Source organism: Indicator indicator, chromosome 13 (assembly GCF_027791375.1).
Source record: "Indicator indicator isolate 239-I01 chromosome 13, UM_Iind_1.1, whole genome shotgun sequence".
Taxonomy (NCBI): domain Eukaryota; kingdom Metazoa; phylum Chordata; class Aves; order Piciformes; family Indicatoridae; genus Indicator; species Indicator indicator.
The window spans coordinates 12,872,909-12,888,500 of record NC_072022.1 but is presented as its reverse complement, the minus strand read 5'-3'; the positions used below and the strand labels follow the sequence as shown (position 1 = coordinate 12,888,500).

General features: G+C 41.9%; 1 protein-coding gene across 1 annotated transcript in view; it reads right to left on the bottom strand.

Annotated features, from left to right (window-relative positions):
• LOC128970856 (glypican-5-like) overlaps positions 1–15,592 on the bottom strand; it is a 371,775-nt gene that overhangs the window by 27,188 nt on the left and 328,995 nt on the right. Inside the window, exons 9-11 of the mRNA XM_054386218.1 lie at positions 7,025–7,037; positions 5,960–5,971; positions 43–76 (exon numbers count right to left, since the gene is read on the bottom strand). Of these exons, the coding sequence (XP_054242193.1) occupies positions 43–76; positions 5,960–5,971; positions 7,025–7,037 (59 nt within the window). The remainder of the gene's footprint in view (positions 1–42; positions 77–5,959; positions 5,972–7,024; positions 7,038–15,592) is intronic.

Sequence of the window (15,592 nt, the reverse complement as noted above, 5' to 3'; positions counted from 1 at the left end):
TCATTACTGCAAGAACTTTTCCAGCCAGGATTAAAAATAAACAAACAAATGCAAATTACTTCCACCTCCCTGTACACTATATTTTGAAATACTTTGTGTTGAAAAGTTTTCCAGAGTAAATAGGAAACGGACAACCCACTGCAATGATACACCACGTGCTGGCAGCATCATTTCCCAGACTACTATTGGGCTATGTGCAAACCAATCTGTACCATTTAGGCTCAAAATAAGAGGAAAAGATAACAAATTAGACAAACATGACATCCTTATGAATTTTCCTGCACAGAAGCAGATACTGGAATTGTTTTGTTTTCTATATTTTTTTGTTAGTAAGTCATGCAAGCCAATCTTTAAGACAACATGAAGCATTGCAAAAAAAATACAAATCCAATACTCTAAAATGTTTGCATGCACAGGCCAATACACAAGTACCTGTACACACAAAACCACAAAGAAATTATTGTTTTTTATCCTCAATAGCTGTAAGTTACCAGATCTCCGAAAAGTAGAAACCTTGTGCACAGCAAGTGGATACTCTGGGTTTACCATTTAATACCTGTAAAAATTTACTTCACAATCCCTTTTTTTTTCTTTCAAAAAAATCCTCATGCAAAGCACATCCAAACCACCCATTTTAAAAGAAACTGTCTACTTGAGATAAGCTGCTCCCTACACATTTCTGCATTTATCAAATATGACTTAACTGAGAAAACAAAATGAAAATCTATTAAGCTGCAATTCAGAGCTGTGACTGCAGTGTAATGGCTTCATTATGAGCAAGATGATAAACATTCCCAACTGCAGTCTCTGTTTCTGAAGCAGATACCAAACATAAGCCTACACTTCAGCAGCAGCTCTCATCTTCCTTCTGTTTTATGCTCTGAGCGTGAAACAGTAGCTGGCCATAAGGCGGGGCAGGGCCCCCCAGCCTGGCAATCCTGGGAGGTGGATTCCCTTCCCATCTCTGAGAGCTTTCCCTGTAGCCTTGGAGAAAGGAGCAATTTTCTCCATCTTTCTGCTCCCAGGCTGTATATGGGAGCACAGGTACTTTGGGAGAAAGAGGACAATGAGGTCCTCTTTCATTATAGCAATGAGCCATGCAATTATCTAAACACTTGTTAGTGATTAGTAATCCTTGTTTTCCAAGAATTTTCATCAACCCCCTATAACAGGTCTGAAGAGCTATTGCCATGGTTAGAAATGTGGAGCTGTGTGCTGTGGACCTTCTCTTTTGAGAAATAAGGGAGATGTGCCTCATCAGACAAGGACATGGCCCAAAGCAGAAAGGATCAAAATCTATTCCTTCACCCTGGGCTGTGTCCATAGCACACTGTTCACTCTCGGTCACACAAACACCATGTATAGGGTCAGAGCACGACTTGGTTAACACACTCCTCTGATCTCAGAAGCAGCTGAAGAAACAACCTCATCTGAAGAATGTTTAGAGTGGGGTACAAAAATACAGGTAGAGTTTAGCTGCCTGATACACACTTCATTTGTGTTTTACTGTAATCATATGCTTAAAAAAATCCAGTTATTAGAAGCTTCCATAGCAAACATGGACAAATTATTTATTAACCACACAGAGCTCAAAGCACACCTTTAAGACCAAGACCACCAAGTCGTGGGCCAAAACACCAGCAAGATTATGAGCTTTACATAAAAAGCTTGCTCCAACTCTGAGGAACAAATAGGGGGTTTATTCAGAGAATGCTGGAGGGACTGTGGTGATGCCAGCAGGCTCCTGCAGCCGTCCTTGTGGAGGTGATGAAGGTGCAGACCTGATATACTAAAGCTTTAGGCCTAAGTCAGGAAAAAAAAAGAGAAGACAAGAAAAACAGGCAGAAGGAACTTCAACCTCCAAAGTTAGAACTGATCATGGAATGGATCAGGCTGCTTTAGGTAATCTTAAAAAGAAGGCCAAGTTTAGATGCAGTCTGGCCAGAAACACAGCGACAAATTAAGCAAAACCACATTCCCTCTTTGTTGCTTTATGTTGCTCATTAGGTAATGAAGTAGGTTCTGCCCTGGAGCAATGCCCTCCTGGCACTAAACTCCTGCTCAAGTTCCTATCTACAGATGCAGGGACACACTTCCTTTCTTCCAGTGTAACTCTGAAGTACAGGTCAAGATATGGTGCTGGTGGGCTGGCCTTTCAGGAAGATTTTGTAACTTCTCAGAAATTACAAGAACCTCTGTACAAGGATTTTTTTCTTCCCTATATTTAAAAAAACCTCAACAAACATTTGCTGCCTTTTTTTTTCTTGTACGCAAAATGCATATTAGAATATACCTTATTTAAATCAATTTGCTTTCATCTACACTTTTCACGACTGATATTTTTGGAATATTCCATTTTTTTTTGCTAGACGACAGAATTCCTCCAGCTCCTCACTGACATGAGAGGTCAATACCATTAGCCTGATCTGTGTGTGTTGGTTAGGCACACTTGTACAGTGGGGTTAGCTTTCCTAATTGCTGTCTCCTTGTGACTTGGGAAGCACAGCCCAGTGTGCTTGGTGAGGAGGAGCATGGCATGTCTCACTAACTAGGGCGATCTGATGTTTCACCCTTGTAATTAACTCCATGCAGTAATGCAGATCGAGCGACTGAGCAGAGATCAGGAAACGTAGACAGAAGCTGGAAAACTTAATGTCTAGTTGGTGGTTTGGCCTTTTGCCAAACACTGTGATTTCTGTCCAAGAGTGGCTATGCAGGGAAAAAAGAAAAAGAAAAAAAAAATCTCAACAATACAGAAGCAGCAACTGGCTAAGATAGTCCCCAGGATGCAGACTGCTGGAAACAGTGAGAATACACTGAGGGAATTGCCAAGTATGCACTTGAAAGGCTTTTGCCAAAGCCAGGATAAAGAGAGAGTCACGGTTCTGACAAAATGAAACTACCCTATGTTCAAACTTTTCATTTTGAAATAAATTTATACGTTTACAACAACAATAATAACTCCTACACAAGTTTATGTCACAAACCTTAACAATTTGGGCCAGCTCTCCCTGAATTAAGGTCATTGAACTTTAGCTGCATATTTGACAGAGGCCTGGAGAACGGAGACCTTAAAATTTAGTTGGCACCTTCATGTAGTGTAAGATGAACTCTCAGAATTTCAGTTCTATTAAACACCTCTTAACTATTTGGCAGTAGCAGAATTTGTTCCCATTAAATTTAATTTATGCTAATTAAGTACTGCCTATTATCATTCTCTAGCATTAGGCAAAATCAGTTTTCTGGGAAAAGTCATAATCAGGAGGCAGCTTAATTTCAGAATATCCCAATTTTGAATAGCATTCTGTAATAAAATTCATTTATAGAGCAGCTCACTACAAATCATTTTACACACATCATATGCAGCAGCAGTAGAAAAGCCCCTTGTGTGCAGCAAAGGGCAGTGGCCAACCCGCCTGCAGAGCGCTCCAGAAAGCCACAGGGAAGACAAAATGGGGCAGCCCTTTTTTAAGGGCCACAAGACACCAGCAACAAAGAATTTGTGTCAGAAAAAGAATAAACGACACACTTGTACTCAGGGCACACTTGTGGTTTTTTTCTCCTTCACAACAAGGAATTTTAAGGAGAGGAAAAAAAACAAAGTGAAAGATGTTGTTCCAACAAAGGAAGCATGAGGAGCAACAGGGGAGACAGTCTGAAGATGCAGGTTTGCAGATGTTGAAGGTGGCTCATCAAGAGCTGCAATAGTGGTGGTAGATGAAAGACAACAGGGCCCCAACAGGCTCACGAGCCTTCCAGAGTGAGCCACGCTTGGGATCATGTGAGCTGCCTCAAAGGAGGCTCCCAAGTATTTGTCAGACAACAGGCTGATGCTAAATGAAAAGGTTGATCTGGAAGTTGGACAAAAGAAGGTCTTGGAGAGAATGCCTCAGAATGAGTTTGGTTATGCTGGGCTTGCTGAGGAAATTGAGAATTCCCAGTCAGCAGCTGATCTGAACCAGGGAGGAAGATTTGTGGGTTACCAGTACAAGGACAGCACTTGCATTCACCTGTGTGAGCAAGACCACTGCTGCTTTTAGTGGGAGCTCAACTAAGTCAAACCTGCTTACTCTGGGAAATCCCACCCAGCACAGGGCACTGCAGTAATTATTCCTCTTTTTAAAATGGGAGTGCCCTGTGGAGTAGCTGTGGTACTCTTTAGAGTAAAACTCTGTCTTCCTGTAAGTGACTTAAGTCCTTTAAGAGTTTTTATTCTACATACACTAAATAACTGGTACCCATAACTCTAAAATCCAAGTGTCTCAGCAGCTCAATTGTCCCCAGCATTTCTTTTCTCTGTAAGCTTACAGTCATCTCAGTGGTCCACAGCGTGCAGGAATACAGTATTCCAACTCATTGTCCAGTCAATAAAGTGAAAAATGCCATTCCTGTTTTAGCAGATGGCAGCAGAAACACAATACAAGGAGCAAGAACACTAATATAGAAATCAATATCTATTACAGTTTAAATCACATTGCAGTCCTGAAACGATAATAGCAATCCTTTAAAAGCTAATGCTGATCCTGTTTGTATTAGAAATCGGTTCAATGTGTTTCAGGTTTTAATTCTGTTACAAAAATAATTACCTTTTAACCTGGACCCTCCAACCCCAGACCTCTCCTCCTTCCCTACATCCTGCTCCCACAAAGGAAAATAAACCAACCAGCAAAAAACCCCAACAACCCCCCCCAAACAAACAAACTCAACCTCTTCCCTCCTCGCTCCACAGCCAAGAATATGGGGAAGGGATTTTTATAATGGAGATGGCTGGGAATTCCCACAGCACGGGCAGCAGGGTAAAGTGCAGAGAGATTACTCAGACAGCTCTAGCTATTGCTGTGCAAAGCTCTTCTGGACAGTTACAGAATAACACAAAGAAGAAAGAAAACGAGTCCTTAGAAAGTGCTAAGAGAGAAGTGTCCTTCTTTGAGTAAAACTGAAGTCTTTCTATACTAGAAAACAACCTTTTTTTGATACAGTCAGAAGAGTTACAGGCACAGCAACGCTGGGAAAGCCATACTCTGTTAATTGTCTGCATGCAGCCAGTGACCAGCACAAAGGAAAAATGATTAATCATTTATGTGACAAATAGCAAACACTGGGGAAAAAACCCCTCTAGGCCCTGTGTGCTGCATGACCCAAGAAGCCTAACAGCAGGCAAGCAGAGCAAGTCACACACAAGCAGGGAGGAAGCCCACAGCCTGACTGGAGCATCCTGGCAGATCAGGACCTGAGCACAAGCTTGCAGAGTGGCTTTATGGCTACAAGGACTAGAGTGCTTTGGGCATACAGCAGAGGAAAACTGAATATATTGCCACTACTGCCAGAAAAATCCTACCTTCAGCATTAGTGTTCACACAGCAAGAGCTTGATAAATTGGATATGGCTATAAGTCATGGGACTGATTAAAGGATGGGAAAACACGTCCTACAGTGACAGTCTCAAGGAGTTCAATTTATTTGGCTTATCAAAGAGAAGGTTAAGACATGTCTGATCACTAAGTAAATACTTACTTGAAGAAAGAGAAAGCGATAAGAGGAGACTCTTCATCCTAGCAAAGGTACAACAGTCCCATAGGCAGAACATGAAACCAGAGAGATTTAGGCTAGCAAAAGCCACACACATTTAAAGATAGAGGAATGAACCACTTGAAGAACAGCTGATAATTTTAATGTTTTTTAAAACATATGCTATGCCACAAAGTGAAATCCAGGCCAGCTCCCAAGTTGAAAAAAGGCTAAAATAAAATATAATTTATCAGCCTTTTGATTTTCATTCCCCTGCTTCTCAATATTCAACAGAAGTTGGTTGATTCAATAAAAAGCCCTCAATGTCAGATACATTGCTTCTAGATCATCTTACTTCTTCAAAACCTATTCCTTTCTACTTCTGAGTAAAAAAGAGTAGGTCTTTATTTGCCAGAATTTGTGTGTCCTTAACTGTACATATATTACTATACATGCTCCCCTCTCTATCAACACCTGCTCTCTCTCTGTGTTTTTTGAGTAGTCCTTCAGTCATCCCATTGAACAGCAACATCAAAGCTCAGGTCACCCAAGCCTTACACAGACCATAGATCACAGCACGGGTTGCTCCTGGCCCAGACTCGGTTGTATCTCCTCACACCCACTCCCCTTAGCTGTTTTCTTTGTAACTGTGCTTCTCAGACCCAAAGGTGCAGAGCTTCAGGTTCTCATGTGTTGCCCTTTCTGGCCTACGGAAGAAAGTTCCTGGCAACTTTCCCCAGTGTTAGCTCAGTTCTACAGGCAAAGAGAAAGAACAAGATAAATGAAAGAAAATAATTAAAATCTACATTTTTCTGCTGAGGAAAGGCAACTGGAGATAACCTGGGAGCTGGGCTCCTCTGGCTGTCCCACTCCTCCCTTCCTGTGCTGGGCACTCCCACACCCTTCCAACTTGCCCCCCAACATGCTGTAGGGCCATGACTGGGCAGCTTTCACAGCAGGGTGGCTGCAAGCCAGGCCCCTCTCAGATGATACAGCTCTCAATGCTCTGTTGCCCTTCATAATAATTTCCAGTTTCCCAAAACATTCTCCTTTTTGGTGACTTCCAGTCCTTTCCGATGAACAGATTGTGCTGGGTTACCTCTGGACTGCCTCTCCCTCATGGCTTGGGGAACAATAACCCTTCACTTCCCTTCAGCTTCTCTGGGATTTACTGGCTGCAGTGTCCCCAGGGATGGCTGCCAGGAGTTCTGCCACATCACTGGGGGCTCCTGGGAAAATCCAGTGCTCCAACCCAGTCACTTGTTCCCTTCTTGCTTGCCAAAAGCCACAGTCTTTTCACGTGTCTCCACCCAGACTGTGACTGGCAGAGCTGAGATCCTCTCCTTCTGACCACCCTGTTGTCCCAGGGAAGCACTCTGCATCCTCACTACTACTGCTTTGTAAGAGTGATCCCTCAGCTACATAAAATGGACCTTTGAAGAACAAACCTTCAAGATCAGCCACTCAAACACATGAGCAGACAGGGACTGAACCCCTGTCCCTTGAAGCCCCTTCACCTGCAACACACCACTACTTGTAGCAATCAGGAGCAGTGAGCAAAAAAGAGAAGGGTTGGTCAAACACCACTGAACAAAAACTTCTTACAGAAAAGCCAAGTCACCAGAATGTGTAGCTACCAGTGAAACCCTCTAAGCAAGCCCTCAGCTAGGCAGATGAGCTACTGCCCCAGACTGGGTTTGTTCCAGTCCCAGTGAGGCACCAAACAAGCTGTCTGTCCTCTGAGCTGTATTTCTTGGGCTGCCTCGCATCCAGGCGGCACAGTCGCTGAGCCTCTGTCTTGGCAGTCGGATCTGGGACCTTTCAGAAGCTCTGAAACATTTCCACCGTCTGGTGTTTGTGAAACATTTTGGAACTGCAAACCAATTAAAGTGTTTTGTTTGCCCTGTTTGGGATACAAGTATGGAGAACGTTATTATCACTCCTGCTGGTTTGCCTGCCAGGAACATGCTCACTGCACTAGGCAGGCTGGCAGGATGGTGACCAAGGCCTGTCTTGGCTCTTTAACCCACTTCTGTGACTCAGGGAATGACTCTGTGTTTGTTCAAGTGACATGCAACGTATTTACCCTTTCTGCCCACTGCTGTTTGGTGGGTGGTTGTTTTTTGTGTGTGTGTTTTTTTTTTTTTTTTTTTTTTTCAGTTGAATGACCAGTCTCCATTAGACAAAATAATTCCTTTGGAAGAAAACCACTGGCCCTGGAGGCTGCCTCTTGCCCAGGGCACAGCTGAGCCCAAACACCTCGTGAACAAGAGCATTGGTTCAGATAACTGCCAGGAGTGCTGGTGCCATGTACCAGCCCTCACCCTCTGCCTCTCTTGCTGCCAGCACTGTTTGCTGGAACAGGAGTCACTACAGTTGAATAAATCTGGTTTTGGGGCAGGTACCAGTTTTTCACTCAGTGCTTGTCCTGTGCTGTGATCCAGGACTACAGCAGAGACAGTAATGACAACTTTACAGCCACAAGTCCGTACAGGTTTGTCCCCAACACACTGCACAACAGAGACCTGAGAAACAAGGGTCCTAATACATGTCATTTTATGTGCATATTGGGTCTTTTATATTCACAGATTAAAAAACCCCTAAAACGACAAACCCCACAACCACCACTGACAAAGTGTCATTATTAAGAAAATCCAAACACGTGCTGCAATCAGCCTCACTGAAGTCTGTGGGAACTCTGGATTTAACATCACATTTTCTTTACCATGAGTCTCATGTGGCAGCAGCTGAGATCACTCAGCTACAAGACTAACACAGCAACTTCTACATCAGTCTTTGGATCAGGACTGTAAATGATGATTTTTAAGAAATCTGAACAAGTACTATACAACTAAAACAAACAAAATGGCCCATAGGTTACATACATCGCTTAGTATAATAAACCTCTGCTGATTTATTATGTTTTTAATTCTTGCAATATGCAGAAAGCTTAAATTAATCATTTCTGTAGAGGCATAATAATATTGGACTCCAATGACATCTTGGCAGTGCAGTTTGCCTGGAGGACTAATAAAAACTGATCATTAGAACAACTGGATTTAGCTTTGATTAGAACCACGATAGGATGAAGGGAATAAAATGAATTACAAAGAAGAATGGGCAAAGTAAATGAAGTAGACAGGTAGCAGTGAATACTGCACATGAATATTTACTAAGGAGTTAAAGAGGATAAAAACTTTTCACATGGTCAGCAATGAGGTGTGAAATGCACCATATTAACAGGTACTCACTGCTGTGCCAGAATATAAACCAAGAGGATAAGGTGCAATCAGAGGTCACTTCCATCCTTCAGCACTTAATTGCACTCTTTGCCATTTGGAAACACAAAGCTTTTAAACAAAACCACACAAAAGAATTATATACACACTATGAAAAACAAAATACTTTGCTAGTCACATTAGATTGAAGATCGAGTTTCACCACCAGCTCTCACCACAGCTGCTCCTATCACATTTTTCTGTGCACATCATTTTACAGTCAAAACCGTTTTTACTCTGCAAAGCGGCAAATTTTGACTTGAAAATTTACCAACTCTTTCTCTAGCACAAGCAGCAAAATATTTAATAAAAGATCAAACACTGATTGCTCTTTTAAAAATTTTTATTTAAATTAGCAGTTCCCTCCTTCTCCTTTTCAAATTAGTCCCAGAGGCAGAGAATGTTGCAACTTACACTGCCTAGGTTTTTTCCCCCCCACAAAGGCTGTGTTTCTGGTTTGCATATTCCTGTCTTAATTTTAATACTAGAAAGAGAAGATGGAAAACCACCTGCTTTGCTAAGGTAGCCTATCCTGTTAACTACCTGCAATGAACTGGCTCTGCAGTTCCTCACTCAAATCTGGGATCTCACTCTGTAATGTCCAGGAACTTAAAAAGCAAGCACCAATTTCGGGGATTGCAGTGCAGCTTTAGTAGAGGAGATACTTGCACCATGAAATATTGACAGCATTAAGGGGGTCAGGTATGCAGTAAGATGTAGATTTCTTAGGTGTGTGTAAAGCTCTGAAGGTGCATCCAGAAGGTGATTCAAAGCCAGGACCTAACCCAGGAGCTCCAAATTACTTTTGAGAATGGAGATTGTCCCAACATTCATTGTCTACCTGGGACATCTAGCAAGACCCATTGAAACGAACTGCAAGAACAAGCCTTTAATGTGTCAGTATGATTTTCACATGTGACTATGCGCTGGTAACTCTCCTGAAGGTTTTGGGGACCTTCCACATGAAAAACGATACTGAATGAACACTCTCCTTATGAAAAAGCAGCTGGATCAAGCTCTGAAGACAATTACTTCCTTGAGCCCTGAAGTTGTACACGAGCTACATTAAGTTGCTGAAACACAGATGTAATTTGGCTTGACTCTGGATTTCGGACAGAAAAAAGGACAAACGTCCCTTCCTCGAGGCAGGTGATTTTCACCAGGTATTGGCCAGAAGCATAAGATGTGATGTTGGGATGGAGATAAAGCATTACCTCCTCCCCATCTACACTGCTACCAGTTCTGCAGCACTAATAAGAGAAGCACGAGCTGGTTTACACACACATATCTCCTGAAACAGCTCATCAAGGAAAATTAACACTAGCAATACTCAACATTTAAGGAAAAAATCCATCCCAAAACCAATGTAATAAGCATAACTCCTACTGAATCCACATTGATCTGGTCCTTGCTTTTTTAGCCACTTGGGCATACAGCTGAGCTGCACAGCATGACCCAACGGTTAGTGATCTGTGACCACTTAAGGCTAGGACTGAAGTAACTGTAAGCCAAAGCAGTATCTATTGATTAGCAAACAAAGGAAAATGCACTTGAGAGCTGTTTTCAGAAGGTCTCTTAAGATACATTGAAACTAGAATCTACAGCCCTATTTTATGCTGTTACTCAATACACAGCCTTGGAACCCACTCCCAAAAGGTTCCAAAACTGTCGAACAAAAGGCACCATTGAGCAGCTAAAGCAGTGCTTTCCCCAAACACCTGAGTCTCTTGATAAAAGTGACAGGTTTGGAAGCACTACTGCTGGGGCAGAGTCAGTCTCTAAGCATCTCTAGTACCTCACGCTTGAGTTGCAGGACAAACTTTGGGATGGCACAGCTGAGATAAAAGAACCCCTCACCAAAGGCAGGGTCTGAGAATGGCAGCCCAGGTAAAGGCAGTACACAGGGAGCCCAAAAGACACAGAGCAGCAGCTGCCCTGAACCAGGAACACGTGTGACAATACATAAAATATATTTGACAATATTTAACTGCTTAAGACACAAGACAGGGATTGCTTTTCACTGTTCTTACATTTGGTTTCACTTTCACATGTACCACATTTACAAAAGAAGACAATGCCAGATAAGAGATGCTGTTGACATGGTCAGATAGCAACCAGAGGAGGAATAAAAGATTACAGGGGACAACCAGAAAGCATACACTGAGCTCCAGTGAGGGATTTCTTGCTTCCTGTGATAGGGGCAGATAAGATGCAACACTCATATTTTCCACAGTAAAGATTTGCTTTGACAATGATAATCTACACAGCATATCCTTCTCACAGCATGGCATGAAGTCTTAGACACTGAATTAGATGATGAGGGCAAGTGTGACTTATACACTGCAAACAACCTGCAAAATGGCAAGTAATGCATCTGATGAAGCTTTGAAGCAGGTAACTGCAATTAATGCCAGCTAGTGTTTTCATGAGAAATAGGTCTTGTCGAAAACAGCACAAAAAGCAAAAGGAAATCCTCTGCTTTCACTCCATGACAGGATCCTGCTTGATTGACAATGATAATTTCAGCATTGTGATAAGCGGAAGTTTTTCTGTGGGTTTTATTTAATGCAGCATAATACACTAGTTAAAAACACATTAATGAGTCAACTGAAAAAATTAAAGTGTTAGCTTACCAAAAGGAGAGTCATTAGAAGATGTTTCTAACAGTGTTTCCTAAAGAATTTTTACTAGTCTCCCTACGTTTTTCAAGACTTTCATCCACACTCTAAAATTTTTGCTGCTAAAACCTGTGGGTAACACAGGCAAATGAAGAAAAAGGGTGGTCACACTGAAGAATCCAGATCATTAACATCATTCATAGAGCATTTACTTCAGCAGGCCCAAATGTGACATTATAAACATGTCTGAACGTGTTAATCATTGATCATCCTGATCATCATGTTAAGCTGGAGGCAGTTCACTACTTCATCTGCCCTTCAAACAAGACAAGAAATGTGGCAGCTAATTGGAGGAGAGTCTTAATACAGGAAAGCTGACGTCTGACTTGCAAAGCTGGTGGGCATAAAGACCCACAGAGATATGCAATTCCCAATATCAAAGGAACTGTCACCAAAAGCAATGAGAGTCATAAAAAAATATTATGGCACACTTTGTACTGTACATTGTAAAGGGCTACAATGATGCCTACTGAAGGAAATACTTCTGCCTTGCATCATTTGTTTCTGCCTTCTCATGTGCCTTCTGCTCTTTCACATTATTGCCAGTAGTGAATTTTATCATATGCATTTGCTGCCTCACTGTTGTACATTGTATACCCCTCTGCAATGTAACACCCAACTGCAAGATGTCTCTTTACCACTCTTTTAATTGTTCTAATCCTCTAACTACACCAGTTGATACTAAGAATTTATCAGTTGTTGTCTGAAACCAGTATAATTAAGAGTAAACTATGTGGCCTGTCCTGTTTGGGGATATAACTGCTGTGGAAATTGTGAAACACAACAAGATTTTGATCCTACTGCTTTTTTTTCATCCCCTAAACCATGTCTCCAAACCTCCTGATATCCATTCTCTTCATCTGTTATGTTGTAGTTCCCCATGCTGTACTCTCAGAGCAGCTTCACTGAATTTTCTTTTGTATATTTTGCTTTGAGAAAGGCCAAATACACATAAACACGTGAACAATGCATCATACACACAGCTCCATCACATGAGCAGCTGATAGCCAGGTCTCAGGAGAGAATTCACACACGCACATGCCTCTGATTCTACAGTCTCATTTGCTCTCCTGCAAAACATTAAGCCCAAGGAATTATGCAGGCCACAGAAGGCTGTGTGAAGGGAGTTCTGAGAAGGGAAAGGTTGTGTGTTCTTAATGAGCACCTGCTGGAAGAGATGCTGCCAACATCCTGTGCTGATGATACCAGCATGAGAAAGTCAGGTATTGACTGGTGCCTCCAGGGTGCAGGAGGAATTGTTAAGGGTCTCCTGAAAGCACAACCCACAGTAGTTCCTCAGAGTTGTGCAAGTTGCCAGTAATAACATTATCCATGCAGGCCCGGAGCCACGCTGCCACAGAGCAGAACCAGCAAGAGGCTTTCTAGAGGCAGAGAAGCAAACGAGCATTCCATGTACCAACCCTGTCACTTTAAAAGAGCTATAGATTAAAGTAAGTCCAACTTGCTGTTTCTGTGGAGGCAGATTGTTGTGGGTAAGACACTTCCTACTGTGTTGACTTCTTAAATCTACCAGTGCCTGCTTAAAAAGAGCTGAAGCTGATTATTCTCAATGTGCTAAATGTCACTTAGTCATGATACGTGAGGTTTCTTCCTGCCTCCCATGGACTGGAAGAAAACAGACTGAGTTATAATTCTGTACTAGCGAGAGAAAGTTCGGTCACCAAAGGGCCAAAGAAATGTTGCCAAGCTGGTGAGGATGGCAGGAGGTGGAAAGAAAAAATACTACATGCTTGAACTGTTGTGAAAGCTTTAAAGAACTACTTTTAAACAACTAAAGAGATATTTTAGGGAGATGAACACTTGCTAATGTGATGCTTACATTAAAATTGTATCCAGATTGGATAGTGGTATAAAGCATGTCACTGGAACCAGCATTTCCATATCCTATCTTGTGAATTTTGCCTTGAGGGCAGAAGCAGCAGAAAATGGAACAGGAGATTTCCACTCCCCCACCCCAGCTGAGTTTCGTGTAGTTGTATCAGCAGGCTTAGATATCAGAAGGCATGCTGGAAGTGGGGGGAGGGTATATTTTTAACTGCATCAATCAGAATCACACAAATCAGCACGTTTTTGGCTCTTCAATGACAAGATCTTAACCTGGGGAAGGTATTTTTAATTCCAACTGAGTACTGTTGAATCTTGGTAAAACACTGTGACATCAGGCACTACAAATAGCTCACTTGCAAAACTACAGCAGCATTTTATTAGTATTTGTTGCACCACTTCTCTGCGAGAAGCAGCTGTGAGGGACAGAGACTGGGAAGCAAGGAAAGGTAAGTGGATTCCTTTGGAGTGAACCCAAAGTCACTCCCACTCACTGGAGATGGGATGCTGGGTTGGCATTCCTCCTATTACCAGAAATCCCCTCCCAAAGGGAAGATTTTAACTGGGAATTCTCAATTCTCAATCAAATCCAGGTTGGGAGATCATACACCCCAACCTGTTGGGGGGGGAAGGGGAACATTTCCTTTGCATAAGGGTTTATGATGAGCAGAAAATGACAAATCACACACAAGGTGTTGTCACCAGGAATCAAAGGCTTAGTAGGAAAGAGCTGTATATCCTTAGGAAACCTTCAGTGCAAGAGATGCTGCTGCTGTCTCCTGCAGTATGACATTAAGAACAGTAAGGCTGAAGCATCTTTCACCTCTGGCTATAACCAAAGAGATAACTTCAAGGATGATGTGTGTGCTCAGGAGTCAGATATTCTGCCAAATAGATTGTTTCTCTTACACTCAAGTACACACACAGACAAAAAAAAGGCAACAAAAAGACCATAAACAAGCTCCTCTGGATTACACTGACACTGCTTGCAAATAGACAGTAATAAAGTATCTTGAAGCTCTGGACTATTTCCCATGCCATTTATTGCATTTGGAAGAAAAAGAAGAAACACTGGGCAGGTTCTTCATGGGTGGTGAGGGAGGAGAGGGCTTAGGGTGACAGCAATTAGAGTAAAATAGTACAAAAGACTAATGGATACATAACACCCTGCGTGGAAAGCTCCAAAGCTGGGCAGCAGCTAGTAAAACTGCTTATTTAAACTCCAGACCCTCTTAAATATAGAAATGTTGATAGCAATGAGTATGCAGTTGTTTTGAATGTCAGGAAAAGTTCTGGCAGCCTATGATCTCTCCCTGAAAACTGAATTCTGGTTTCTGCTTCAGTGATTCGATGTCTGTTAGATGATTTGACTTCTCCTGTAAATTAGAAAAGGTTTGGCAAGACACTGTTAAAATCATAGAATGGTGTGGGTTGGAAGGGACTTTTAAAGGTTGTCTAAAAGGGGTATCCACAACCAGGCCTATGCTAGACCAGGTATCTTCACAGGGTTTACAATCTCACCTTGTGATGGCAACACTATTGTACACTTGGGAGCTCTTGAAATTCCACCCAGACACACCTAAATCAACACTTAACATTTTTGCTCACGTCAGGAGAAATCTTGCTCTTGAACAAACGTGTGCTCAAGATCAGAATTTCCTGTTTAACCCAGGCTGAGTCCTAAGACCTCATTAAGTGATGCTCATGCTTATCTTCAATAACCTTGCACCTTGCTCAATCCTAAATTCAGATTCTTCTCCCTTTCTGTCATAAAGATATTTATCACGGTAAATTTCTCAATTTTACATCTCATCCTTTTAAAGGTCAGGGTACAATACTGTATTTATAGAAAAATCATGGTTATCAACAGCTAGCATATGGGAGGTACTGAATAGCAAGAGTCACGGTATTTATATCGTATTTACTGAAAACGTGTTTGCAGCCTCATTCTTCTCATGCTGCTGGGTGATGCACTCACTCACAAATTAACCATTAACAGTGATGGCAACCAATTTACTAAATAGAAATTACAATGATTCACTAAATTACAGCAGCACCTGCTGCTACGTATTGGCATTTATGAGACCTGTATTGATGAATTTTAACACTACAGAGTGTTAGAGATACCAACTCATAAGTTCAACACTCAAATCAATATAGCTCATGGAAATTGCTAATAATTATCTTGCCATCTAATAGAGGCTTTCCACTGGTTGCAACATTTGCCTTCATACTCAAGGTTGTACAGCTCTGCCTACTAAATTCAGATCAAGAAAGACAACAG